This window comes from Oncorhynchus clarkii, chromosome 5 (assembly GCF_045791955.1).
Source record: "Oncorhynchus clarkii lewisi isolate Uvic-CL-2024 chromosome 5, UVic_Ocla_1.0, whole genome shotgun sequence".
NCBI lineage: Eukaryota > Metazoa > Chordata > Actinopteri > Salmoniformes > Salmonidae > Oncorhynchus > Oncorhynchus clarkii.
The window spans coordinates 73,033,406-73,059,845 of NC_092151.1; the positions used below are offsets into that span (position 1 = coordinate 73,033,406).

At 43.7% G+C, this 26,440-nt stretch overlaps 1 protein-coding gene across 1 annotated transcript in view; it reads right to left on the bottom strand.

The window, feature by feature from the left end:
- Positions 1–26,440, bottom strand: part of LOC139409362 (sec1 family domain-containing protein 2-like) — a 170,277-nt gene that overhangs the window by 138,915 nt on the left and 4,922 nt on the right. Inside the window, exon 3 of the mRNA XM_071154401.1 lies at positions 2,942–3,069. Coding sequence (XP_071010502.1) covers positions 2,942–3,069 — 128 coding nt within the window. The remainder of the gene's footprint in view (positions 1–2,941; positions 3,070–26,440) is intronic.

Genomic DNA, 26,440 nt, shown 5'->3' on the forward strand with positions numbered 1-26,440 from the left:
TTTTGTCTTTCATAGTTGAAGTGTACCTATGATGAAAATTACAGGCCTCTCATCTTTTTAAGTGGGAGAACTTGCACAATTGGTGGCTGACTAAATACTTTTTTACCCCACTGTATATACACATACATACATACATACATACATACATACATACATACATACATATGCATCCACGCACACACATAAAATATAAAGCACACACACAATCAAAGGCACACAAACACCCCCACACAAACACAGATCTCCACACACAGTCAAACACAAATACACACACATACATAAACACACATACTGAAACCAAAGCTGTACAAACATCCAAAAACAACATTGAACGCCCTCAGACTGACACAGACGGTTTCACAAGCCTATTCTGTTGTGAGAATGTGTCTCGTTGTCTCTGAACACGCTCAGCAACATCAGAGATTAATCGTTTCTCTGGACAGTGCGATCCTCCTGCGAGGTGAAGTGAAGCCAACTTGGATCCAGAGACTATATGTGCTTGTGATATATACATACAGTACATGTCATACAACGTGCAGGAATGTACACAGAATGTATGTAAACAATGCTACAGTGGAAGTAGATGCTGTGAATAGTACTAGGTGTGTGTGAGCGTTAGTCTATAACGTTGGTATGAATACTACTACATGCGTGTAGTCTGTCTAACTTACAGCTCTGTTTCCTCCCTTGTCATGTGACCCCACAGGCATTATAGCAGAATGTGGTGTCCCACAGTGCTGTTGGAAGTGATGGGAACAGTGTGGGGGTGGGACAGGAACCCCCACCCTCTCTCTCCCTCTACTACACCCCCACTCTCTCTGCTACTACCCCACCCTCGCTGCTGCTACTACTACTACCCCACCCTCGCTGCTGCCTCTCTCTCTCTCTCTCTCTCTCTCTCTCTGCCTCTCTCTCTGCCTCTCTCTCTCTCTGCCTCTCTCTCTCTCTGCCTCTCTCTCTCTCTGCCTCTCTCTCTCTCTGCCTCTCTCTCTCTCTGCCTCTCTCTCTCTCTGCCTCTCTCTCTCTCTCTCTCTCTGCCTCTCTCTCTGCCTCTCTCTCTGCCTCTCTCTCTCTCTCTCTGCCTCTCTCTCTGCCTCTCTCTCTCTGCCTCTCTCTCTCTGCCTCTCTCTCTCTGCCTCTCTCTCTCTGCCTCTCTCTCTCTGCCTCTCTCTCTCTGCCTCTCTCTCTCTGCCTCTCTCTCTCTGCCTCTCTCTCTCTGCCTCTCTCTCTCTGCCTCTCTCTCTACTACCCCCCTCTACTATCCCCTCTCTCTCTCTCACCCTCTACTCTCTCTCTCTCACCCTCTACTGCCTCTCTCTCTCTGCCTCTCTCTCTACTACCCCACTCTCTCTCTCTCTCTCTCTACTACCCCCCTCTACTACCCCCCCTCTCTCTCTCTCTCTCTCTCTCTCTCTCTTTCTCTCTACTCTCTCGCTCTACTACCCCCCCTACCTCTCTCTCTACTGCCTCCCCCTCTGCCGCCCGCCCTCTCGCTGCCTCCCCCTCTGCCGCCCGCCCTCTCGCTGCCTCCCCCTCTGCCGCCCGCCCTCTCGCTGCCTCCCCCTCTGCCGCCCGCCCTCTCGCTGCCTCCCCCTTTGCCGCCCGCCCTCTCGCTGCCTCCCCCTCTGCCGCCCGCCCTCTACCGCCCGCCCTCTCGCTGCCTCCCCCTCTGCCGCCCGCCCTCTACCGCCCGCCCTCTCGCTGCCTCCCCCTCTACCGCCCGCCCTCTACCGCCCGCCCTCTACCGCCCGCCCTCTCGCTGCCTCCCCCTCCACCGCCCGCCCTCTCGCTGCCTCCCCCTCCACCGCCCGCCCTCTCGCTGCCTCCCCCTCCACCGCCCGCCCTCTCGCTGCCTCCCCCTCTACCGCCCGCCCTCTCGCTGCCTCCCCCTCCACCGCCCGCCCTCTCGCTGCCTCCCCCTCCACCGCCCGCCCTCTACCTCTCTACTACCCCCCCTCTGCCTCTCTACTACCCCCCCTCTGCCTCCCTCTCTACCTCCCCCTCTACCGCCCGCCCTCTCGCTCCCTCTACCGCCCGCCCTCTACCGCCCGCCCTCTACCGCCCGCCCTCTACCGCCCGCCCTCTACCGCCCGCCCTCTACCGCCCGCCCTCTACCGCCCTCACTTTATCTGGAGGAGGTATGTTTGTCAAAATAAACCCAAAAGAGAGCGAGCCCCCCGGGATTAGAAAGGATGGCGCTGCTCTCAGACTATTTCAGCAGCATGTGTGTGTAGCGTGTACGAGACCCCCCCGGCACATATGACAAACCGGCTTGTTAAGAGTTAAGAGAGCCGGGTTACCTCTGTGATTGCAGTGGGACCACAGAGCCCCTCCCAGATCACCTCCCCTCGATTACTATTGCACAGAACTGCCACATGCTAACATACATGTCAGCCAATGTGTGTGTGTGTGTACACAAGACATGCTACATATGATTCATGGCATTCATACACCGATGCGAGTCAAATAGGAGTCTAAGTGTACAAAATGTGTGTGATGATGTGTACATATCTGCCTATCTGATAGTATTTTTACCCTCTGCTTAGGGCTCTTTTGCTTCATTAACAAACAACAAAAGTTATTGAGAGCTGTGTGTGTGAGAGAGAGAGAGACAGAGAGCCAACATGTGGTTCCCATTTCCTCTGTGGCCACATGGGCAAACACAGACAGAGGAAGCTCTCTATAGGTGGCGCTGTGGCTCTTTGTAAAACCTCTCTCTCCCCATCCCTCTTTTCATCTCTCCTATGCCTTTCTAATTCGGAGAGTTTGACTATATATCAAAATAATATAATGATGTGTTTACTGATTGCAGTAATGTCCCTGTGTTATTATTTAGCCCTAGATCAGACAGGGTCTGTGTATTCTGTGGCAGTGGGATTTGCGAGAGAGCGAGTCAGAGTGTCAACACTGAGTCAGTGTATGTGTCCTGGCCCTTCCTTACCCAGACCCATCTTGATTGGCAGGTTCTCCTTGCTGGCGGCCTCCACCAGCTGTCTGCGGACCTCCATCACAGCCTCCTTCTGCTTACTGGCCAGCATGGTCTCCCATAGCAACCTGGCTGTGGACGACCTGAGAGGTAGAGGGCAGACATCAGTAAGATCACCCAGCTGCTACTGGAAAAGCACTCAACATGTACAGTTGAAGTGGGAAGTTTACATACACCTTAGCCAAATACATTTAAACTCAGTTTTTCACAATTCCTGACATTTAATCCTAGTAAAAATGCCCTGTTTTAGGTCAGTTAGGATCACCACTTTATTTTAAGAATGTGAAATGTCTGAATAAAAGTAGAGAGAATGATTTTATCACATTCCAAGTGGGCCAGAAGTTTACATACACTCATTTGGTAGCATTGCCTTTAAATTGTTTAACTTGGGTCAAACGTTTCGGGTAGCCTTCCACAAGCTTCCTACAATACGTTGGGTGAATTATGGCCCATTCCTCCTGACAGAGCTGGTGTAACTGAGTCAGGTTTGTAGGCCTCCTTGCTCGCACACGCTTTTTCCGTTCTGCCCACACATTTTCTATAGGATTGAGGTCAGGGCTTTGTGATGGCCACTCCAATACCTTGACTTTGTTGTCCTTAGGCCATTTTGCCACAACTTTGGAAGTATGCTTGGGGTCATTGTCCATTTGGAAGACCCATTTGCGACCAAGCTTTAACTTCCTGACTGATGTCTTGAAATGTTGCTTCAATATATCCACATAATTTTCCTACCTCATGATGCCATCTATTTTGTGAAGTGCACCAGTCCCTTCTGCAGCAAAGCACCCCCACAACATGATGCTGCCACCCCCATGCTTCACGGTTGGGATGGTGTTCTTCGGCTTGCAAGCCTCACCCTTTTTCCTCCAAACATAACGATGGTCATTATCGGCAAACAGTTCTATTTTTGTTTCATCAGACCAGAGGACATTTCTCCAAAACATATGACCTTTGTCCCCATGTGCAGTTGCAAACCGTATTCTCGCTTTTTATGGCGGTTTTGGAGCAGTGGCTTATTCCTTGCTGAGTGGCCTTTCGGGTTATGTCGATATATGACTCATTTTACTGTGGATATAGATACACTTGTACCGGTTTCCTCCAGCATCTTCACAAGGTCCTTTGCTATTGTTCTGGGATTGATTTGCACAAAAGCACGTTCATCTCTAGGAGACAGAACGCATCTCCTTCCTGAGTGGTATGACGGCTGCGTGGTCCCATGGGATTTATACTTGCGTACTATTGTTTGTACAGATTAACATGGTACCTTCAGGCGTTTGGAAATTGCTCCCAAGGATTAACCAGACTTGTGGAGGTCTACAATTCTTTTTCTGAGGTCTTGGCTGATTTCTTTTGATTTTCCCATGATGTCAAGCAAAGAGGCACTGAGTTGGAAGGTATGCCTTGAAATACATCTACAGGTACACCTCCAATTGACTCAAATGATGTCAATTTAGCCTATCAGAAGCTTCTAAAGCCATGACACCATTTTCTGGAATTTTCCAAGCTGTTTAAAGGCACAGTCAATTTAGTGCATGTAAACTTCTGACCCACTGGAATTGTGATACAGTGAATTATAAGTGAAATAATCTGTCTGTAAACAATTGTTGGAAAAATTACTTGTGTCTTGCACAAAGTAGATGTCCTAACAAACTTGAGTGGTTGAAAAACGAGTTAATGACTCCAACCTAAGTGTATGTAAACTGCTGACTTCAACTGTATTTGAACATATCACAAAATATTATTATTATTTTTTAAATATATTTTACACATCAGAGCAACCTTGAGGGAATCTTATTTGAGTCAGAAAAGGATGTTCATATAATAGGGAAAATATACAAAACCTGCCAGAGAACATATCCAACGGACAATTTCTTAGAAAAAAAAATCTTAACTATTGGAAGCAAGACTTAAAAAGAACTGATGTTGGCACAAGATGGAGGGAATGTTGGAGCATAACTAACGAAATTATAGTTAACCAAAATGTATGCTTTAAACAAGTATAAACTGAATGTATAGAATTGATTATACAAGAGACAAAATTCATTAATTCTACAGCACCACAGCAGTCTTTAGTGGGGCAGCAGGTAACCTAGTGGTTAGAGCGTTGGGTAGTAACCGAAAGGTTGCTGGATCGAAACCCCGAGCTGACAAGGTAAAAATCTGTTGTTCTGCCCCTGAACAAGGCCGTTAACACACTGTTCCCCGGTAGGCTGTCATTGTTAATAAGAATTTGTTCTTAACCAACTTGCCTAGTTAAATAAATGTTATATTTAAAAAAAGAAAAAAAAGACATTTAAAGTGTAAAACTAACGACTCAATAATCCATGCTTTCTGGAAATGTTATAAAGTCCAAAAGTTATGGGCGGAGATAGAAAGCTGGCTGCCAGAAGTATTAAAATGTAAACGTTGTTTTAAATCCGTCTGTCTGCATATTTCAAGACATGGATGTAGGGAGTCCCAATGGGCTGGACCATTCTCTTCTCATCATATTGAAAAAAATACTAAACTTGGAAATCAATCAATCCGCCATCATGAACTAAATGGAAAAATCAAATGACTTATTACTGAAATAGTATAGGTGACCCGAGAAAAACGAATTGGTACAATTTAAGGTCAAGTGGCAAACAATAATGCAGGCACTAGGGTTGTAGGGTTGGGGTTGTGAGCATGCAGGCACTAGGGTTGTAGGGTTGGGGTTGTGAACATGCAGGCACTAGGGTTGTAGGGTTGGGGTTGTGAGCATGCAGGCACTAGGGTTGGGGTTGTGAGCATGCAGGCACTAGGGTTGGGGATGTGAGCATGCAGGCACTAGGGTTGTAGATTTGGGGATGTGAGCATGCAAATCAAATCAAATTGTATTTGTCACATACACATGGTTAGCAGATGTTAATGCGAGTGTAGCGAAATGCTTGTGCTTCTAGTTCCGACAATGCAGTAATAACCAACAAGTAATCTAGCTAACAATTCCAAAACTACTACCTTATAGACACAAGTGTAAGGGGATAAAGAATATGTACATAAAGATATATGAATGAGTGATGGTACAGAGCAGCATAGGCAAGATACAGTAGATGGTATTGAGTGCAGTATATTAGATGAGTATGTAAACAAAGTGGCATAGTTTAAAGTGGCTAGTGATACATGTATTACATAAAGACGCAGTAGATGATAGAGTACAGTATATACGTATACATATGAGATGAATAATGTAAGGTATGTAAACATTATATTAGGTAGCATTGTTTAAAGTGGCTAGTGATATATTTCACATAATTTCCCATCAATTCCCATTATTAAAGTGGCTGGAGTTGAGTCAATGTGTTGGCAGTCAATGTTGGCACTAGGGTTGGGGATGTGAGCATGCAGGCACTAGGGTTGTAGGGTTGGGGATGTGAGCATGCAGGCACTAGGGTTGTAGAGTTGGGGTTGTGAGCATGCAGGCACTAGGGTTGGGGATGTGAGCATGCAGGCACTAAGGTTGGGGATGTGAGCATGCAGGCACTAGGGTTGTAGGGTTGGGGTTGTGAGCATGCAGGCACTAGGGTTGTAGGGTTGGGGTTGTGAGCATGCAGGCACTAGGGTTGTAGGGTTGGGGTTGTGAGCATGCAGGCACTAGGGTTGTAGGGTTGGGGTTGTGAGCATGCAGGCACTAGGGTTGTAGGGTTGGGGTTGTGAGCATGCAGGCACTAGGGTTATAGGTTTGGGGTTGTCAGCATGCAGGCACTGGGGTTGGGGATGTGAGCATGCATGCATGCACTAGGGTTGGGGATGTGAGCATGCAGGCACTAGGGTTGGGGATGTGAGCATGCAGGCACTAGGGTTGGGGATGTGAGCATGCAGGCACTAGGGTTGGGGATGTGAGCATGCAGGCACTAGGGTTGTAGGGTTGGGGTTGTGAACATGCAGGCACTAGGGTTGTAGGGTTGGGGATGTGAGCGTGCAGGCACTGGGGTTGGGGATGTGAGCATGCAGACACTAGGGTTGGGGATGTGAGCATGCAGGCACTAGGGTTGTAGGGTTGGGGTTGTGAGCATGCAGGCACTAGGGTTGTAGGGTTGGGGTTGTGAGCATGCAGGCACTAGGGTTATAGGGTTGGGGTTGTGAGCATGCAGGCACTGGGGTTGGGGATGTGAGCATGCAGGCACTGGGGTTGGGGATGTGAGCATGCAGGCACTAGGGTTGGGGATGTGAGCATGCAGGCACTAGGGTTGGGGATGTGAGCATGCAGGCACTAGGGTTGGGGATGTGAGCATGCAGACACTAGGGTTGGGGATGTGAGCATGCAGACACTAGGGTTGGGGATGTGAGCATGCAGACACTAGGGTTGGGGATGTGAGCATGCAGACACTAGGGTTATGGGGTTGGGGTTGTGAGCATGCAGGCACTAGGGTTATAGGGTTGGGGTTGTGAGCATGCAGGCACTAGGGTTATGGGGTTGGGGTTGTGAGCATGCGGACACTAGGGTTATGGGATTGGGGTTGTGAGCATGCGGATCTGGAGAGATGCGATGTAGTCGTTTGCGTCTGTAAGTTGTTGTTCGTACATGTTTGTTTGTTTGTATCTGGTGTGAAAAAAAGACAAGAAAATATATATTTTATAAATAAATGCTCCTTTCTACTCTGAAAGATGAAGGAGAGGAAGAGAGAAATAAAATACAGAGGAAGGGGTTTGCCGACACGGATCTCAAATGTTAAAAATCAAGCTCTCTTATTTGTCTCTTTTTTTCTCTCCTTTTCCTCTAACTCTGGTTCTCTCTCTGTGTCTAACTGCTGCCATGTGTTTAATATCAGATGTAATCTGTTCCAGACGGCGAGAGAGGAGCTCAAATTGAGCTACCCGCCATCTTCACACTGAAAAGGAGACAAAGACAAGAGAGACTCACTGCTCCTCCACAAACAGAACATTAGAAGGTCCACAGCCAGACAAAAAGGTTGGTTTACTTCACTACCACTATGATGATGAATGTGGGTGGGAAGAATGTTTAAATGTTCAACAAACGCCACAAACTCCCTGAAAAGCAGGACAGAGACATTGGAGTAATTTATAGGAAATCAGTTGCTAAGATTTTTCCTCAGGAAGACGGCATCATTGGCTTAGCTGTGTGCTGGGCTTGGGTAAAGACGGGCTGTTATGCTTAAGAGTGTCATGAAAACAGCACAGTTATCGCTGTTTAAATACCTGGGCTGTGACTTGGCCATATGCATGTATGCATGTGTGTGAGTATGGGTCCTAATGTGCACTGATCGTGTAAGTGTGTGTGCATGTGTGTGAGAGAGATAAGCAACAAAGAGATGGAGAGGGAGCGAGAGAGAGATTGATAGAGAGGCAGGGAGGGAGAGAGAGATGGAAAAAGCCCTACTAGAATCTGAAGTCAAATGTCTACTGTTTGCTGACGATCTGGTGATTCTATCACCTACCAAGGAGGGCCTACAGCAGCACCTAGATCTTCTGCACAGATTCTGCCAGACCTGGGCCCTGACAGACCTGGGCCCTGACAGACCTGGGCCCTGACAGTAAGGCCAAAATAATGGTGCTCCAAAAAAGGTCCAGTCGCCAGGACCACAAATACAAATTCCATCTAGACACCATTGCCCTAGAGCACACAAAAAACTATACATACCTTGGCCTAAACATCAGCGCCACAGGTAACTTCCACAAAGCTGTGAACGATCTGAGAGACAAGGCAAGAAGGGCCTTTCTATGCCATCAAAATTAACATAAAACTCAACATACCAATTAGGATCTGGCTAGAAATACTTGAATCAGTTATAGAACCCATTGCCCTTTATGGTTGTGAGGTCTGGGGTCCGCTCACCAACCAAGAATTCACAAAAATTCTGCATGCAGAATTCTGCAAAAATATCCTCAGTGTACAACGTAAAACACCAAATATTGGATGCAAAGCAGAATTAGGCCGATACCCACTAATTATCCAAATCCAGAAAGAGACGTTAAATTCTACAACCACCGAAAAGGAAGCGGATTCCCAAACCTTCTATAAGAAAGCCATCACCTACAGAGAGATGAACCTAGAGAAGAGTCCCCTAAGCAAGCTGGTCCTGGGGCTCTGTTCACAAACACAAACAGACCCCACAGAGTCCCAAGACAACACAATTAGACCCAACCAAATCATGAGAAAATTACTTGACACATTGGAAAGAATGAACAAAAATTACACATATCCACAAAGATACACAGATTTCACATATCCACAAAGATTTCAAAAACAAATCCAATTTTGATAAACTCCGATATCTATTGGGTGAAATACAAGTGTCCAATCACAGCAGCAAGATTTGTGACCTGTTGCCACAAAAAAAGGGCAACCAGTGAAGAACAAACACCACTGTAAATACAACCCATATTTATTTATTTTCCCTTTTGTAGTTTAAATATTTGCACATTGTTACAACACTGTGTATAGATATAATGACATTTGAAACATCTTTATGCTTTTGGAACTTTTGTGCAATGTTTATTATCCATTTCACTCGTTTTGGCAATGTAAACATATGTTTCCCATGCCAATAAACGGAATTGAATTGGGAGGGGGAAAGAAAGAGAGATGGGGGGGGGGGGGATCCCATGAGCTTGCATATCTTTGTGGGTTCCAGGAAGATGTGAGGTCTCATAAAGGGTTGAGGAGGTATGGTTCAAATTTGTCCCCTGCCCCCCCTCTCTCCTGGTGTTTCCCCTGTGGTTGGGTCAGATGGGGGCGGGATGAGGGCGGCACTGGAAAGGTGTGAGTCAGGGTCTTGTAGAGTAACTGCTCTACTATAAAGGGTCTTGTAGAGTAACTGCTCTACTATAAAGGGTCTTGTAGAGTAACTGCTCTACTATAGAGGGTCTTGTAGAGTAACTGCTCTACTATAAAGGGTCTTGTAGAGTAACTGCTCTACTATAAAGGGTCTTGTAGAGTAACTGCTCTACTATAAAGGGTATTGTAGAGTAACTGCTCTACTATAAAGGGTCTTGTAGAGTAACTGCTCTACTATAAAGGGTCTTGTAGAGTAACTGCTCTACTATAAAGGGTCTTGTAGAGTAACTGCTCTACTATAAAGGGTCTTGTAGAGTAACTGCTCTACTATAAAGGGTCTTGTAGAGTAACTGCTCTACTATAAAGGGTATTGTAGAGTAACTGCTCTACTATAAAGGGTCTTGTAGAGTAACTGCTCTACTATAAAGGGTCTTGTTGAGTAACTGCTCTACTATAAAGGGTCTTGTAGAGTAACTGCTCTACTATAAAGGGTCTTGTAGAGTAACTGCTCTACTATAAAGGGTCTTGTAGAGTAACTGCTCTACTATAAAGGGTCTTGTAGAGTAACTGCTCTACTATAAAGGGTCTTGTAGAGTAACTGCTCTACTATAAAGGGTCTTGTAGAGTAACTGCTCTACTATAAAGGGTCTTGTAGAGTAACTGCTCTACTAGAGGGTCTTGTAGAGTAACTGCTCTACTATAAAGGGTCTTGTAGAGTAACTGCTCTACTATAAAGGGTCTTGTAGAGTAACTGCTCTACTATAAAGGGTCTTGTAGAGTAACTGCTCTACTATAAAGGGTCTTGTAGAGTAACTGCTCTACTATAAAGGGTCTTGTAGAGTAACTGCTCTACTATAAAGGGTCTTGTAGAGTAACTGCTCTACTATAAAGGGTCTTGTAGAGTAACTGCTCTACTATAAAGGGTCTTGTAGAGTAACTGCTCTACTATAAAGGGTCTTGTAGAGTAACTGCTCTACTATAAAGGGTCTTGTAGAGTAACTGCTCTACTATAAAGGGTCTTGTAGAGTAACTGCTCTACTATAAAGGGTCTTGTAGAGTAACTGCTCTACTATAAAGGGTCTTGTAGAGTAACTGCTCTACTATAAAGGGTCTTGTAGAGTAACTGCTCTACTATAAAGGGTCTTGTAGAGTAACTGCTCTACTATAAAGGGTCTTGTAGAGTAACTGCTCTACTATAAAGGGTCTTGTAGAGTAACTGCTCTACTATAAAGGGTCTTGTAGAGTAACTGCTCTACTATAAAGGGTCTTGTAGAGTAACTGCTCTACTATAAAGGGTCTTGTAGAGTAACTGCTCTACTATAAAGGGTCTTGTAGAGTAACTGCTCTACTATAAAGGGTCTTGTAGAGTAACTGCTCTACTATAAAGGGTCTTGTAGAGTAACTGCTCTACTATAAAGGGTCTTGTAGAGTAACTGCTCTACTATAGAGGGTCTTGTAGAGTAACTGCTCTACTATAAAGGGTCTTGTAGAGTAACTGCTCTACTATAAAGGGTCTTGTAGAGTAACTGCTCTACTATAAAGGGTCTTGTAGAGTAACTGCTCTACTATAAAGGGTCTTGTAGAGTAACTGCTCTACTATAAAGGGTCTTGTAGAGTAACTGCTCTACTATAAAGGGTCTTGTAGAGTAACTGCTCTACTATAAAGGGTCTTGTAGAGTAACTGCTCTACTATAAAGGGTCTTGTAGAGTAACTGCTCTACTATAGAGGGTCTTGTAGAGTAACTGCTCTACTATAGAGGGTCTTGTAGAGTAACTGCTCTACTATAAAGGGTCTTGTAGAGTAACTGCTCTACTATAAAGGGTCTTGTAGAGTAACTGCTCTACTATAAAGGGTCTTGTTGAGTAACTGCTCTACTATAGAGGGTCTTGTAGAGTAACTGCTCTACTATAGAGGGTCTTGTAGAGTAACTGCTCTACTATAGAGGGTCTTGTAGAGTAACTGCTCTACTATAAAGGGTCTTGTAGAGTAACTGCTCTACTATAAAGGGTCTTGTAGAGTAACTGCTCTACTATAAAGGGTCTTGTTGAGTAACTGCTCTACTATAGAGGGTCTTGTTGAGTAACTGCTCTACTATAGAGGGTCTTGTAGAGTAACTGCTCTACTACAGAGGGTCTTGTAGAGAAACTGCTCTACTAGAGCGGGTATTGAGGCCATGGGGTGCGTGTACCTGACCTCCTGCATGTGTGTGTGTGAGCAGCTCCAGTTTGGCTCCCTCTGCTAGAAGAGGCTACTCTAAACCTGAAGGAGGCATTCTTATCCCTTCTGTAGACTGTGTACCCATGCTGACCTAACCGGTCAGTCTGGCTGCTTAAACAATGCATGGTTGTGTGTATCTGTGTGTGTGTGTGTGTGTGTGTAAGCTAAATTCCATCAGATGTGTAATGACAAACACCATTAAGAGGTAGTTGTGCATCAAATGCCCAGGCATGAGTTACCATGTCCACACACAAACCTGCACGCAACACACACACACAAGTTAATAGGTCTGAGGGTGGGTTGTTCCTGGAAGCTTGTGACGCAGCAGTAAAGAATGAGTCTGATTCAAACTCAGGATCCCTTCAACCTAGCAGCTACAGTAAGACCATTTGAGTCCAAGTCTAGTAGTCATGCAGGCAGACACTTAGGCTGCGGTTAGTCAGACAAGCAGCTCAATTCTGATAGTTTTTCCACTAATTGGTCTTTTGACCATTCACATCAGATCTTTTCACATCAGATCTTTTCACATCAGATATTTTTCAGAGCTGATCTGATCCCATGTGCCTGCATTTGTAAAGTGGGTTAGAAACTATTAATATTTCAAACATTTTACACAGCCTGTTTGTAAATGTTTGTAGAATAACTTGCTGCTGTAATCAAGAAGATTTCAGCCTCAATCAAATGGAATGGACCAAAAAACAGATTCTGGCTCCACACATTCCAGAAATCTAGCAAGAAAAGCATTGCCTAGAAGGTATAGCTCCTTAGCAGGACAGGAACTTAAAAGTATTTAGTGAGGGGAGGATAAATGATCCACTTGACCAGGCTACTCAACAGAGTCAAGCAACAGGTCTGCATCACCAGTTAGCCAAGTACAACCAAGACAAGTCTCATACAGAAGCAGCACTGATGCAGAAGTTATCAGGGCAGGATTGGTTGGCCTAATTATTGACAGAGTATGATATTCCATGCTGTACTAGATACAGTTGTACTGACTTAAACTTCAACCTCTGTCAGTCACACAACCACAAGATGCAGTTAGCAGGCAAGAGATCAGTAACAAGCTAATAAATTAATTTGCTTGCTAAAAGCCAGTCGCGGGCATTGGTCCTTCCACAGTGAGTGGAGTGTGTGTTAAATGGAGAGAATTTGCTATCAACATCCCAGAACACCACAGGACATAAGGCTTGTCTCTGGTCTGTTCTGTCTGTGTCCCCTGGCAGGAGAGACTACTAACTGAACAGGATTTATGAACACAACCAGAGAAGAGAGAGCCAGGGAGAGAGAGAGAGAGAGCCAGGGAGAGAGAGAGAGAGAGCCAGGGAGAGAGAGAGAGAGAGCCAGGGAGAGAGAGAGAGAGCCAGGGAGAGAGAGAGAGAGCCAGGGAGAGAGAGAGAGAGCCAGGGAGAGAGAGAGAGAGCAAGGGAGAGAGAGAGAGAGCAAGGGAGAGAGAGAGAGCAAGGGAGAGAGAGAGAGCCAGGGAGAGAGAGAGAGCCAGGGAGAGAGAGAGAGCCAGGGAGAGAGAGAGAGCCAGGGAGAGAGTGAGACATAAGACATATTAAAGGAGAGATGAGGAGATAAGAATAATGGGAGCAAGATGGAAATGAGAGGAATATAGTGCAACTGCTGCGCTCTCTCTTCCATTCTATTTCTCCCATTTTCTCTATCAATTCAATTAAATTCAATTTAGTAGACATGTAAGTTCAATTACTTACATTGTCAAAGTATCCATATAACAAACAATGGGACCAACAGCATTAAATCATAAATAATAATAGTAGTAGTGGAAATGGGATTACCATTAACAGCAACAACAATATTAATGAGAATAATAACACATTAAAGCAATAACAGCAGCCCAGTCTCAACCAGACTAAGAAGCCACATGACATGGTTCAAAACAAAACGAGAAATATTATTGACATTACATTGCAGTTTTAACTGGCTGTCCCTCAGGTTGTGGCAGGAGGACACATATTTGGCTGCCAAAACTGCACATTTAGGCTTTTCACCCAATAAATATGTTTTTTCATCCTTCAAATTGTATATCTTAAAACTCTTTGTACTGAATGATAACCTTTCTTTCCCAAAATTCTCTTAGTTTGGAAGAGTCAGATAAGTCTGCTACCATGTACTGTCTGTTTAGAGCCAAATAGCATTGAAGTTTTCTTGTGGTGTCTTTCCATTAGGTGATATTTTCTCTTTGCTTTGTGATGATTTGGTTGGGCCTGAGGCTCTGTGGAGCTGGTATGGGTTAGTGAACTGAGCCTCAGAACCAGCTGACTGAGGGGACTCTTCTCTTGTTTTATCTCTTGACATTGTAGGGCTGTGTGATTAAAAGTTTAGGGGTCACTTGTTTTAGATGGTTGTCAAACTTGATGGCTCTTTTATCTATTCTAATAAGGAGGGGGTATTGGCCCAATTCTGCTCTACATGAGTTATTTGGAGTTTCTTTGCACTGACAATACAGTCTTGCAAAACTCTGCATGCAGTATTTTGTTGGATGTTTTTCCCATTTGGTAAATTCATTATTAGAGATTGGACCCCATACTTCACTGCTATATAGAGCAATTTGTTCTAATTGGAATTTAGATTTTAATGTTCCTTTTCAATGGCATAGAATGCTCTTCTTGCTTTGTCTCTCAGCTCGTTCACAGCCGTGTGAAAGCTACCTGTGTTGCTAATATTTAGTCCAAGATGCATGTCATTTTTGGTGGTGTCCAAATATAATTTATATTTGTGATCCTGATTTCCAGACCTCTTTTGGAATATCATTAGGTCTGACAGAACCTGTGATTAACTGTCAGAGCCCAGGTCTGACAGAACCTGTGCAGATGATCTAGATGCTGCTGTAACTACTCCTTAGTGGGAGACAGCAGCACCAGGTCATCTGCGTACAGCAGTGTTGTGTAGGATGAGACCAGGTGCTGCAGATTCTTCTAATGTTGTTGCCAATTCATTAATGTATATGTTAAATAGTGTTGGACTTATTGGGCAGCCCTGTTTCACTCCACATCCCTGAGAGAAGTCGGTTTGCTTGCTGACAATTTTAATGTACATTGATTTAATAACAGCATACTATTTCCCTCCAATACCATTTTCTATTAGTTTATTTTTGTTAAATATCTTTGTGCCAAATTGAATCAAATAGTTTCTTGAAGTCCACAAAACATGAGTATATTCTGCCTTTGTTTTGGTTTACTTGTTCATCAATTAGAGTGTGGAGGGTATACATTTGTATAAATTGGTGTGATCAATCCTTGGTTCCAAATATCAGGAAACATACCTGCAGTGAGGATAATGTTGAAGAGTTTTGAGTATAGCCAATTTTAATTGGTCTGTTTACATTATAATTTAAATATACCATCAGCACCAAAGGCCTTTTTGGGTTGTAGTGTACAGTTATTTTTCAAAAATGTTATCTCCCTCTCTCCCCCACTTATCTGTCTCTCCTCATCATCATTGCTCTCTTGCCCCCATCACTCTCCCCATCTCTTTCACCCCACTCTAGCCTCTCTCGTTCTTTCACCCCACCCTAGACTCTTCCACCCCACCCTAGTCTCTCCATCCCTCCCCCACCCCACTCTAGTCCAGTCTCTCTCTCCCTCCCACTCTAATCCAGTCTCTCCCTCCCTCCCACTCTAATCCAGTCTCTCCCTCCCTCCCTCCCTCCCACTCTAATCCAGTCTCTCCCTCCCCCCTCCCACTCTAATCCAGTCTCTCCCTCCCCCCAGCCCACTCTAGGCCAGTCTCTCCCTCCACCCCAGCCCATAGGGCGACAGGGTAGCCTAGTGGTTAGAGCGTTGGACTAGTTATCGGGATGAGATGTGGAGCAGGGTTAGAGGTTGGAGCCTAAAACCAGGCCTGCAGGTAGAACAGGATGACACCCTCCAGAGACCCTCTCTTACTGTAAACTAGTGGTCAATCCAGTGCTCGAAATTATCTTGGTTTCTTCTCCTCATATTCCGCTCTGCTTAAATAAAACACGCCATACTCAAAACATCCTCGCTAGCACTGCATGGTCAGTATATACTGTAGTACACAACTCATCCAAGAATATTAAGACACCCTCAGGAAAGAGGCCTTGCTGGGTGTGTGATATAGAGCTGAACAATATTTTGACAGGCTCATAACTAAAGCAAAGCTGTCACTAAATGAAACCCAGAGGATGGGTGTGGCCAAAGTAAACAACAGTGGGTAACCTACACAGGCCACACCCATGTCTCTTTATTTTTCCCCCTGCAAGTCCTCTCGCCACACTCTCCTATAGAGAGCAATAGTAATGGAGTCTTTTTGTAGGCACCAACTCCGCAATGGTTCGTTAGACAAAGCCTATGGGAGTTTATGTAGGGTTTTTGGATAAATGCAGAAAATGAGGTCTGTGGTAAACACAGACTTAGGAGATCTTATACATTTTGTTCTATGAGAATCTTCATCAGTTAATGTCACTTTTTGTGAATTTTGAAGCATTTTTAGCTGCTTTTGCAACAGCTAATGGGCATCCTAATAAAATACCTAACTACCAAAAAAAGCACATAAAGGCTTCATAATTCATAAAGGGCATGTTAACTGACTTACAGAACAAAATGCATAAGATCTAATAAGCCCGTGTTGACCATTTTTTCAGCATTTATCCCAGAACCCTATTCTTTCCCCATAGGAATGGCTGAACGAACCAGAGGTAAATCCTTTCCAGGTTTTAGGACTACAGGCTGGTGAACTCCATCCCTGTTCATTCCCATGTCTTTACCACGCAGCTGCCACAGAAATAATTGTGTGTTTTCTTTCTTTTAACTCTCTCCTTTCCCAGCCCGTACAGAAATAGGTGTGTTTTCCCTCTTTCGAGTCAGACTTGCTGAGCTTTCACGGCAGGGTGCGGTTGGGTCCTTTTTTCTGAAGCTTGTCTCAAATCTTGGCAGCCCCTGGACCAGACCCAGAACACCTTGGCCACCCGCACCGACCCCTGCCTTTACCCGCCTGTCTGCCCATCATAGGACCAGAGTCCAGGGTGCCCAGTGGTGGGGGTGCTGGTTTCAGTCAAAGGGGGAAACATTCATGTGTCCCGTACAGGATCAAAGAGCACCAACCTGAGTACAAGCCAAGCACATTACATTACACAGTGGTCAGGAGAATACCTGACTTCACACACACTCTCTCAACATCACCACATTCATACTATACACCAATGCAGAGTTTCAAAGGTCCACATGAACACTGAAAAACAGCACACAAATGCTCAAAACCACCACTCTCACCGACAAAGCCTACTCTCACCGACAAAGACAGAACCTTGAACACAAAGCAAACTTAAATGCAAAACATGTGTAGGCACACAGCAGACTTTTTGACTTTAGAAAAAATCTGGGCTCTCTCTGGTACGAGCTGGAAAAACACAGTTAAAGTCCAGGCTCGTGTTGAAGGTAAAAACTCACACCAGATCATGAAACAACATACTAATTGCACAGAAAAGTCACGGGTCTTTTTGGGAAGCTAAAATCAACAACCACCCATAGGAGCCCTAAACATAGTGATCTATAAAAAATATCCTACAATTTCAAAAGGGAAATATCATACAATAAAAAAACAAATTAGGCCCCCGCCTACTGTTTAAAGGGATACTTTGGGATTTAGGCAATGTGGTTCTTTATCTACTTCCCAAGAGTCAGATGAACTCAGGATACCATTTGTATGTCTCTGTAGCCAGCATGAAGTTTACAGGTAGTTTTGCAAGCAAATGCTAACTAGCATGCTAGTAGATAGCGCAATGACTGGAAGTCTATGGGTAACGCTAGTTAGAATTGGCTCGTAAAACCACCTCTAACTTCTGCTTACTGGACAAAGAGACATAAAAATGGTGTCAATGAGTTTCTGGCTCTGGGGAAGCAGATAAGAGCCTCATTACCTAAACCCAGAAGTATCCCTTTAAAGCTTTAAAAGCACAGCTCATTACAAAGCCAATCAAAACACAGTCTGGGAGGTAAGTTGGCACTGAAGAGGATGGCTGACGTATTACCTGCTCCTAACCAACTATTTAGTTTTTTTTTGTGTTGTTTGCAACTTATTTTGTACAAAATGTTGCTGCTAGTCTCTTGTGACCCAAAATAACTTCTGGCCATCAGAACAGCGATTACTCACCTCGAACTGGAAGAAGCATTTTCCTTTAACGAGTCCGATGAGAACGATATACTGCGGTCCCGGGAACAAGCCCAAATCCCTGTCATTTGAGTGAAGAAAAGACAGGACAAGGGGGCGCAGGTCGGGCTGCCTTCGGAGAATCCGTAGGCAAGCGAGTAAACTCCCACTGCCATCCGTTCTATTGGCTACCGTGCAATCATTGGAAAATAAAATTGATGACCTACGATTAACATCCTACCAACGGGACATAAAAACTGTAATATCTTATGTTTCACAGAATCATGGCTGAACGACGACATGGATAATAGACCAGCCGGGATTTTCCATGCACCGGCAGAACAGAGAAGCTACGTCTGGTAAGACGAGGTGTGGGTGTGTGTCTATATTTGTCAACAGCTGGTGCGCGATGTCTAATATTAAAGAAGTCTTGAGGTATTGCTCGCCTGAGGTAGAGTACCTTATGATAAGCTGTACAGTGGTACCTCCATTAAGTTGTGAGCTTACGCCGCAGAACTTAGAGGTCATTTGTGGTTTATTACGGTACCCTGACCACTTCATTGCTCCAGACCAGCGCAAGGGGGAGTTAGAGCACTGGTTATGCTTTTGGGTCCTACTGTGTCTCTAACTGACAATGAATGGGAGACATAAACCTAAATAGAAACTGATAATTGTGCACGACTTCGGTATTACTTACTAAAACTGTTGTTACACTAAAGGTTTTTATTATTTTATTATAATTTTTTTGCTCTTACTTTAGTACTGTAGGCCACTCCCGACCGGTCACATTGTACAGCACCTGAGTGGCTCAACGGTCTAAGACACTGCATAGCAGTGCAAGCTGTGTTGCTACAGATGCTGGTTCAATACCAGTGTTGGCCTCGACGACTAAAATATTTAGTTTTTTCCCCCTCTAAAAACAGAAACAAATCATTCTAAATTACAAACTGGCTTTATTTACAAATTAGCAACAATGTCTCACCCCATGTTCAAGAAAGGCCTTTGTCGCGCTCATTTTACGTTATTTGAAAACAAAATAATCAGTGCATTGCACTAATAATGGCGCTGACAATGGAAACGTTCCCGCTGTTCTGTTCTTAGTGCCAGTCTGCACGTTCAAACTAAAGCAAACTAATAATGGCATCTTTATGATTTCATTAATAAAATAATAAAAACACTCTTTCAAAATGCCAATGTTTATTTAGTTCTGGATCCATAACACATTACTATGGGAATAAATCACTGAATTACAGAAATATCCTCCAATCCTCCATATGTAATTATTGGCGGGGGTCACATTTTTCGATATACCGTAATTTAATCTCCATTTGGGTATTGGTTAGACAAGATTTAAAAAATTAGGGTGCAGAATTGTTATGCTCTTAGTTTAACCATTATTTAACTAGGCAAGTCAGTTAAGAACAAATTCTTATTTACAAGGATAGCCTACCGGTCGGGGAATTGATCCCCGGTCTCCCACGTGCCGTGCCCGCACGATATGGGGATTTTTTTAGCTAAATAGCCCAGTACCGTACTCCTGACCATTGTACAGCGCCATATTTTCGTTCCATCCTAACGGAAACCCAGAGGGTTTAATTAATTAATTAAACTTCTTGGTGACATGGGGGCAGGATTGAGTAGCTTGGATGAATAAGGTGCCCAGAGTAAACTGCCTGCTACTCTGTCCCAGAAGCTAATATATGCATAGTGGTATTGGATAGATAACACTGAAGTTTCTAAAACTGTTTGAATGTCTGTGAGTATAACAAAACTCATATGGCAGGCCAAAAACTGAGAAAAATCCAACCAGGAAGTGGAAAATCTTGGCTTGTAGTTGTTGTTTTTTTTACTCAGCTCCTATTGTAGATACAGTGGGATATTGGTTATGTTGCACTTCCTAAGGCTTCCACTAGATGTCAACCGGCTTTAGAAACTAATTTGAGGATTCTACTATAAAGGAGGGGCTCATGAGAGCTGTTGGAGTAAGTGGTCTGGCAGAGTGCCTTGGGCTCATGACGCACGGTCACGAGCGAGTTAGCTCTCGTTCCATTGCTTTTCTACAGACAAAGAAATTCTCCGGTTGGAACATTATTGAAGATTTATGATAAAAACATCCTAAAGATTGATTCTATACTTAGTTTGACAAGTTTGTACGTGCTGTAACGGAACTTTATGAACTTTTCGTCCGACGCGACCTGAACGCGCTTTTGGATTTGTTTACCAAACGCCCTAACAAAAGATATTTGGACATAACTGATGGGCATTATCAAACAAATCAAACATTTATGGTGGAACTGGGATTCCTGGGAGTGCATTCTGATGAAGATGATCAAAGTGAATATTTATAATGCTATTTCTGACTAATGTTGACAACCCAATATGGCGGATATCTTTTTGGCTGCTTTGTTGTCTGAACACTGTACTTAGATTATTGCATGGTTTGCTTTTTCCGTAAAGTTTTTGGCTCTCTGCCAAATCAATGCATGTTTTAGAACTACTGAACGTAACAATGTAAAAATAGATTTATTTATATAAATATGGACTTTAGCAAACAAAACATAGATGTATTGTGTAACATGAAATCCTATGAGTGTCATCTGATGAAGATAAAATGAATCACTAACCTTTGATCTCTATTTGTGCTTTTTGTGACTCCTCTCTTTGGCTGGAAAAATGGCTGGATTTTTCTGAGACTTGGTGGTGACCTAACAATCGTTTGTGGTGCTTTCGCAATATAAAGCATTTTTGAAAATCAGACTGTGGCTGGATTAACGAGAATTTTATCTTTAAAATGGTGTAAAATACTTGTATGCTTGAGGAATTTTAATTATGAGATTTTTGTTGTTTTGAATTTGGCGCCCTGCACTTTCACTGGCTGTTGGCGAGGTGGGACGCTAGCTATTAAATAACATATGGAATCAGTTAAGAACAAATTGTTATTTACATTGACAGCCTACTCATTCCTCCCCGTCTGGGAATTGAACCCCGGTCTCCCGCGTGTCCGCATTCTCTAGTACAGCCATTATTGAAGGTACTTGAGGCCACGAGAAGGTCTGGACATGGCCTGCTCTCCCTTATGTAAGGATTTAGGCACTTTATCATGTTTACTACAGCATGTACTGTAGGCTATGTTTACTTGTCAGACCGCACAGTAGCCTAATAAACAAATGCAGGTGGCTTATATCTTCAAAATGCTTTATTATCCAAATGTAAAAGCATTTACTTAACAGTACTGTATTTCTTCATCAGCATCTTCATGCTTTCATTAATAAAATAATGATAAAACATTCAAAATAAAATGTTGATTTAGTTATGGATCCATAACAAATTACTACTGGAATAAATATCACTGAATTACATGAACAAAGTTGTCTAATGAAGGCAAACAAATTGTTGCTTAATAGAAAATACTTAATAGAAAATACTCTTTCAAACACACGGTCATTGTACAGTATCGTTACGGCTATTAGCAGACTATATTTTGGCCTTTATAAATATTATTTTGTCCTACAATCGCTCACTGTCGTTTTTTTGCAAATGAAATAATTTATATACATAGCTGTGGATGTCTATTTCAGCACCGTTTCGCGCTGCTCTGAGACAAGCATGGAGAAACGAAAATGTTCAATTATATTCCATGATATTCTTAAGATGTGTTGACTGAAAATATGCAAGTGATGTCTACTAATCAAGTTAGGTTTCTCCAGAATTAAATAATTCTCCAGAACTAAATAATTCTAAATAAAAAACTGGCTTTATTTACAAATTAGTGAGAATGTCTCACCCCAAGAATGGCCTTTTTCTCACTCGCTCTAGGATAAATGAAAACAAAATCTCCAAAATATCAATTACTTTTTAAACAAAGCGATCATCATCATTTATTTTTGATTTAACCAGGAAAAGCCCATTGAGACCCAGATTATATTTTTCAAAGGAGACCTGGCCAAGAAGGCAGCAACAATCAATACATTACATAATTAAAACATAACGATACAACATGATCCAGCCTAAGAAAAGCATTTACACTCCTCTGTAACAGAGTCTCCTATCAATATTTTAAATTCAATCAGTGGCACTAACATATCTAGATGAAGCATGGATTGTAGATTATTCCATGCCTCTGGTGCACAAGAAGAGAAGGCAGTCTTGCCTCATACTGTGAATGTCCTGGAGACTTTAAGCAGCAACCAGCTAGCAGACAGGGTATGGTAACTGCTGGTGGTGAAGGAGACCAGACTACAGAGGGAGTTTATCCAAAAAGGCTTTGTAGATGAACACATACAAATGTATCTTTCTGCACATATAAAATGAGGTCCAACCTACTATTTGGTACAATGTGCAATGGTGGGTGAGTGACTTGGCATTTGTAATAAAGCGCAAGGATGCATGCATATACAACAAATCACCATAATCAGTCAGAGAGAAAAGTGGTCTGAACAAGCTTCTTTCTAGCCATAAGCAGGAAGCAAGCCTTATTACAAAAATAAAAACCCAATTTCAATTTAGAATGATATAAAAGCCCCTTAGATATTCTCACAGATCCTAACAGAAAATGCCCCTTAGATATTCATTCAGAACCCTCCAATCCTCTAAATGTAATTGGCCGAGAGTCATGTCACTTAAAAAAAATATTTGTAGATATACTTTAGGCCTACAATAGGCAAAATGAGTATTGGTTACACTACAATTAGGGTGTGGAAATATTATGCCCCATAGATATTAATTTAGAATCCTGCAATCCTCTTATGCTGTAGCCTACTCCTGACCTTCACGTTGTACAGCGCAATATTTTCCATTCCATCCTAACAGAAACTCTGAGGGTTTCATTTTTTTAATTTCTCAGAATAGAAACACCTTAATTATAATCAAATTAATTAAGCCACATTTCTTCAAATCAATCCCATGTCTATGTTTCACAAAAAAAAGGTTTTAAATTCTCTAGTAATGCCAATATGGGAGACTTCTCAAAGTTTCCCTCAGGTGGTCAAACTAGCACTAACTTGCATTAACGTTAAAAAAATGTTATTTAATTGTCAGACTAGAATAGAATGCTGCAGCAGCCCGCAAGGTGTGCTGCAGTATGACACAACTTTTAAAGGAAGAAGCACTGTAGACCACACTATCTACCAAGAGAGTTCTCATCTAAAAGAAATGTCCCATTTTCAGGACTTGTAAAAATCCAAATAACTTCACAGATCTTCATTGTAAAGGGTTTAAACATGGTTTCCCATGCTTGTTCAATGAACCATAAACAATTAATGAACTTGCACCTGTGGAACGGTCATTAAGACAGTTATGAAAACTTAGGACACTAAAGAGGCCTTTCTACTGACTCTGAAAAACACCAAAAGAAAGATGCCCAGGGTCCCTCATCTGCGTGAACATGCCTTAGGCATGCTCCAAGGAGGCACGAGGACTGCAGATGTGGCCAGAGCAATAAATTGCAATGTCTGTAATATGTCTCATATTACTAAGACAGCGCTACAGGGAGGCAGGACAGACAGCTGATTGTCCTCGCAGTGGCAGACCACGTGTAACACCTGCACAGGATCGGTACATCCAAACATCACACCTGCGGGACAGGTACAGGATGGCAACAACAACTGCCTGAGTTACACCAAGAATGCACAATCCCTCCATCAGTGCTCAGACTGTCCACAATAGGCTGAGAGAGGCTGGACTGAGGGCTTGTCGGCCTGTTGTAAGGCAGGTCCTCACCAGACACAACCGGCAACAATGTCGCCTATGGGCACAAACCCACCGTCGCTGGACCAGACAGGACTGGCAAAAAGTCCTCTTCACTGACGATTCACGGTTTTGTCTCACCAGGGTTGATGGTTGGATTTGCGTTTATCGTTGAAGGAATGAGTGTTACATCGAGGCCTGTACTCTGGAGCGGGATCGATTTGGAGGTGGAGGGTCCGTCATGGTCTGGGGGCGGTGTGTCACAGCATCATCGGACTGAGCTTGCTATCATTGCAGGCAATCTCAACACTGTGTGTTACAGGGAAGACATCCGCCTCCCTTCTGTGGTACCCTTCCTGCAGACTCATCCCGACATGACCCTCCAGCATGACAATGCCACCAGCCATACTGCTCGTTCTGTGCATGACTTCCTGCAAGACAGGAATGTCAGTGTTCTGCCATGGCCAGTGAAGAGCCCGGAACTCAATCCCATTGAGCACTTCTGGGACCTGTTGGATCGGAGGGTGAGGGCTAGGGCCATTCCCCCCAGAAATGTCCAGGAACTTGTAGGTGCGTTGGTGGAAGAGTGGGGTAAAATCTTACAGCAAGAACGGGCAAATCTGGTACAGTCCATAAGGAGGAGATGGACTGAAGTACTTAATGCAGCTGGTGGCCACACCAGATACTGACTGTTACTTTTGATTTTGACCCCCCCCCCCCCTTCGTTCAGGGACACATTATTCAATTTCTGTTAGTCACATGTCTGTGGAACTTGTTCAGTTTATGTCTCAGTTGTTGAATCTTGTTATGTTCATACAAATATTTACACATTAAGTTTGCTGAAAGAAAACGCAGTTGACAGTGAGAGGACGTTTCTTTTTTTGCTGAGTTTATATTTTTCATAGCTGTCCATTTACCACCACAGACCGATGCTGGCACTAACCTGCCTAAATGATTACCGCCCCGTAGCACTCACGTCGGTAGCCATTAAGTGCTTTGAAAGGCTCGTCATGGCTCATATCAACAGCATCCTCCCAGATACCCTAGACCCACTCCAATTCACAAACCACCCCAACAGATCACGCAATCTCAATCGCGCTCCACACTGCCCTTTCCCATCTGGACAAAAGGAACATCTATGTGAGATTGAGCTTTAGTCAATGAACAGCAGCGTTCAACACTATAGAGCCCACAAAGCTCATCACTAAGCTAAGGACCCTGGGACTAAACACCTCCCTCTGCACCTAGACCCTGGACTTCCGGATGGGCCGCCCCCAGGTGGTGAGGGATGGGCATCAACACATCTTCCACGCTGATCCTCAACACTGGGGCCCCTCAGGGGTGTGTACTTAATCCCATCCTGTACTCCCTGTTCACCCACGACTGCGTGGCCAAACACGACTCCAACACCATCATTAGGTTTTCTGAGGACACAACAGTAGTAGGCCTGATCACCGACAACGATGAGCTCAATGTGACCAAGACAAAGGAGCTGATCGTGGACTACAGGAAAAAGAAGGGCCGAACATGCCACCATTAACATCGACAGGGCTGTAGTGGAGAGGGTCGAGAGTTTCAAGTTCCTTGGTGTCCACATTGCCAACGAACTATCATGGTCCAAATACACCAAGACAGTTGTGAAGAGGGCATGAGGAAACCTTTTCCCCCTCAGGAGACTGAAAAGATTTGGCATGTGTCCCCAGAAGCTCAAAAAGTGCTACAGCTGCACCATCGAGAACATCCTGACCAGTTGCATCACCACCTGGTATGGCAACTGCTCGGCATCTGACCGTAAAGCGCTACAGAGGGTAGTGCGTACGGCCCAGTACGTCACTGGGGCCGAGCTTCCTGCCATCCAGGACCTATATAATAGGCGATGTCAGAGGAAAGCCCATAAAATTGTCAGAGACTCCAGTCACCCATGTCATAGACCGTTTTCTCTGCTACCGCATGGCAAGCGGTGCCGGAGCGCCAAGTCTAGGACCAAAAGGCTCCTTAACAGCTTCTACGCCCAAGCCATAAGACTGCTGAACAATTAAACAAATGGCCACCGGACTATTACATTGACACCCCTCCATTTGTTTTGTACAATGCTGCTACTTGCTGTTATTATCTATGCATAGTCACGTCACCCCTACCTACATGTACAAATTACCTCAACTAACCTGTACACCCGCACACTGACTCCGTACCGGTACCCCCTGTATATAGCCTCATCATTGTGTTACTTCTTATTTATTTTTTACTTTTGTTTATTTGTTAAATATTTTCTTAACTCTTCTTGAACTGCACTGTTGGTCAAGGGCTTATAAGTAAGCATTTCACGGTAAGGTCTACATTTGTTGTATTCAAAGCATAATTTCACAAGAATATATCAACAAATGTGACTCACTACTTCACAGGAGATGTATTTGAAAGTAAACATTATCAAAATAAGTTTTTGAAATAAATGCCTTTTGTTACATATGAACTTTCATGTGTAAATATGAATACAATTGTTAAAATTATGAGTCTAGTTGGTTAAGCCACGGAAAAATACAGGAACCGTCACGTTAACCACGATTGGCTGAGATAATGTATGGGCTGGACATGCCGGGAGATGAGTTAGGATTGGTCTGCCATGTAGCGTACTTCTGTCTATAAACGTGAGCTGCTCAGTATG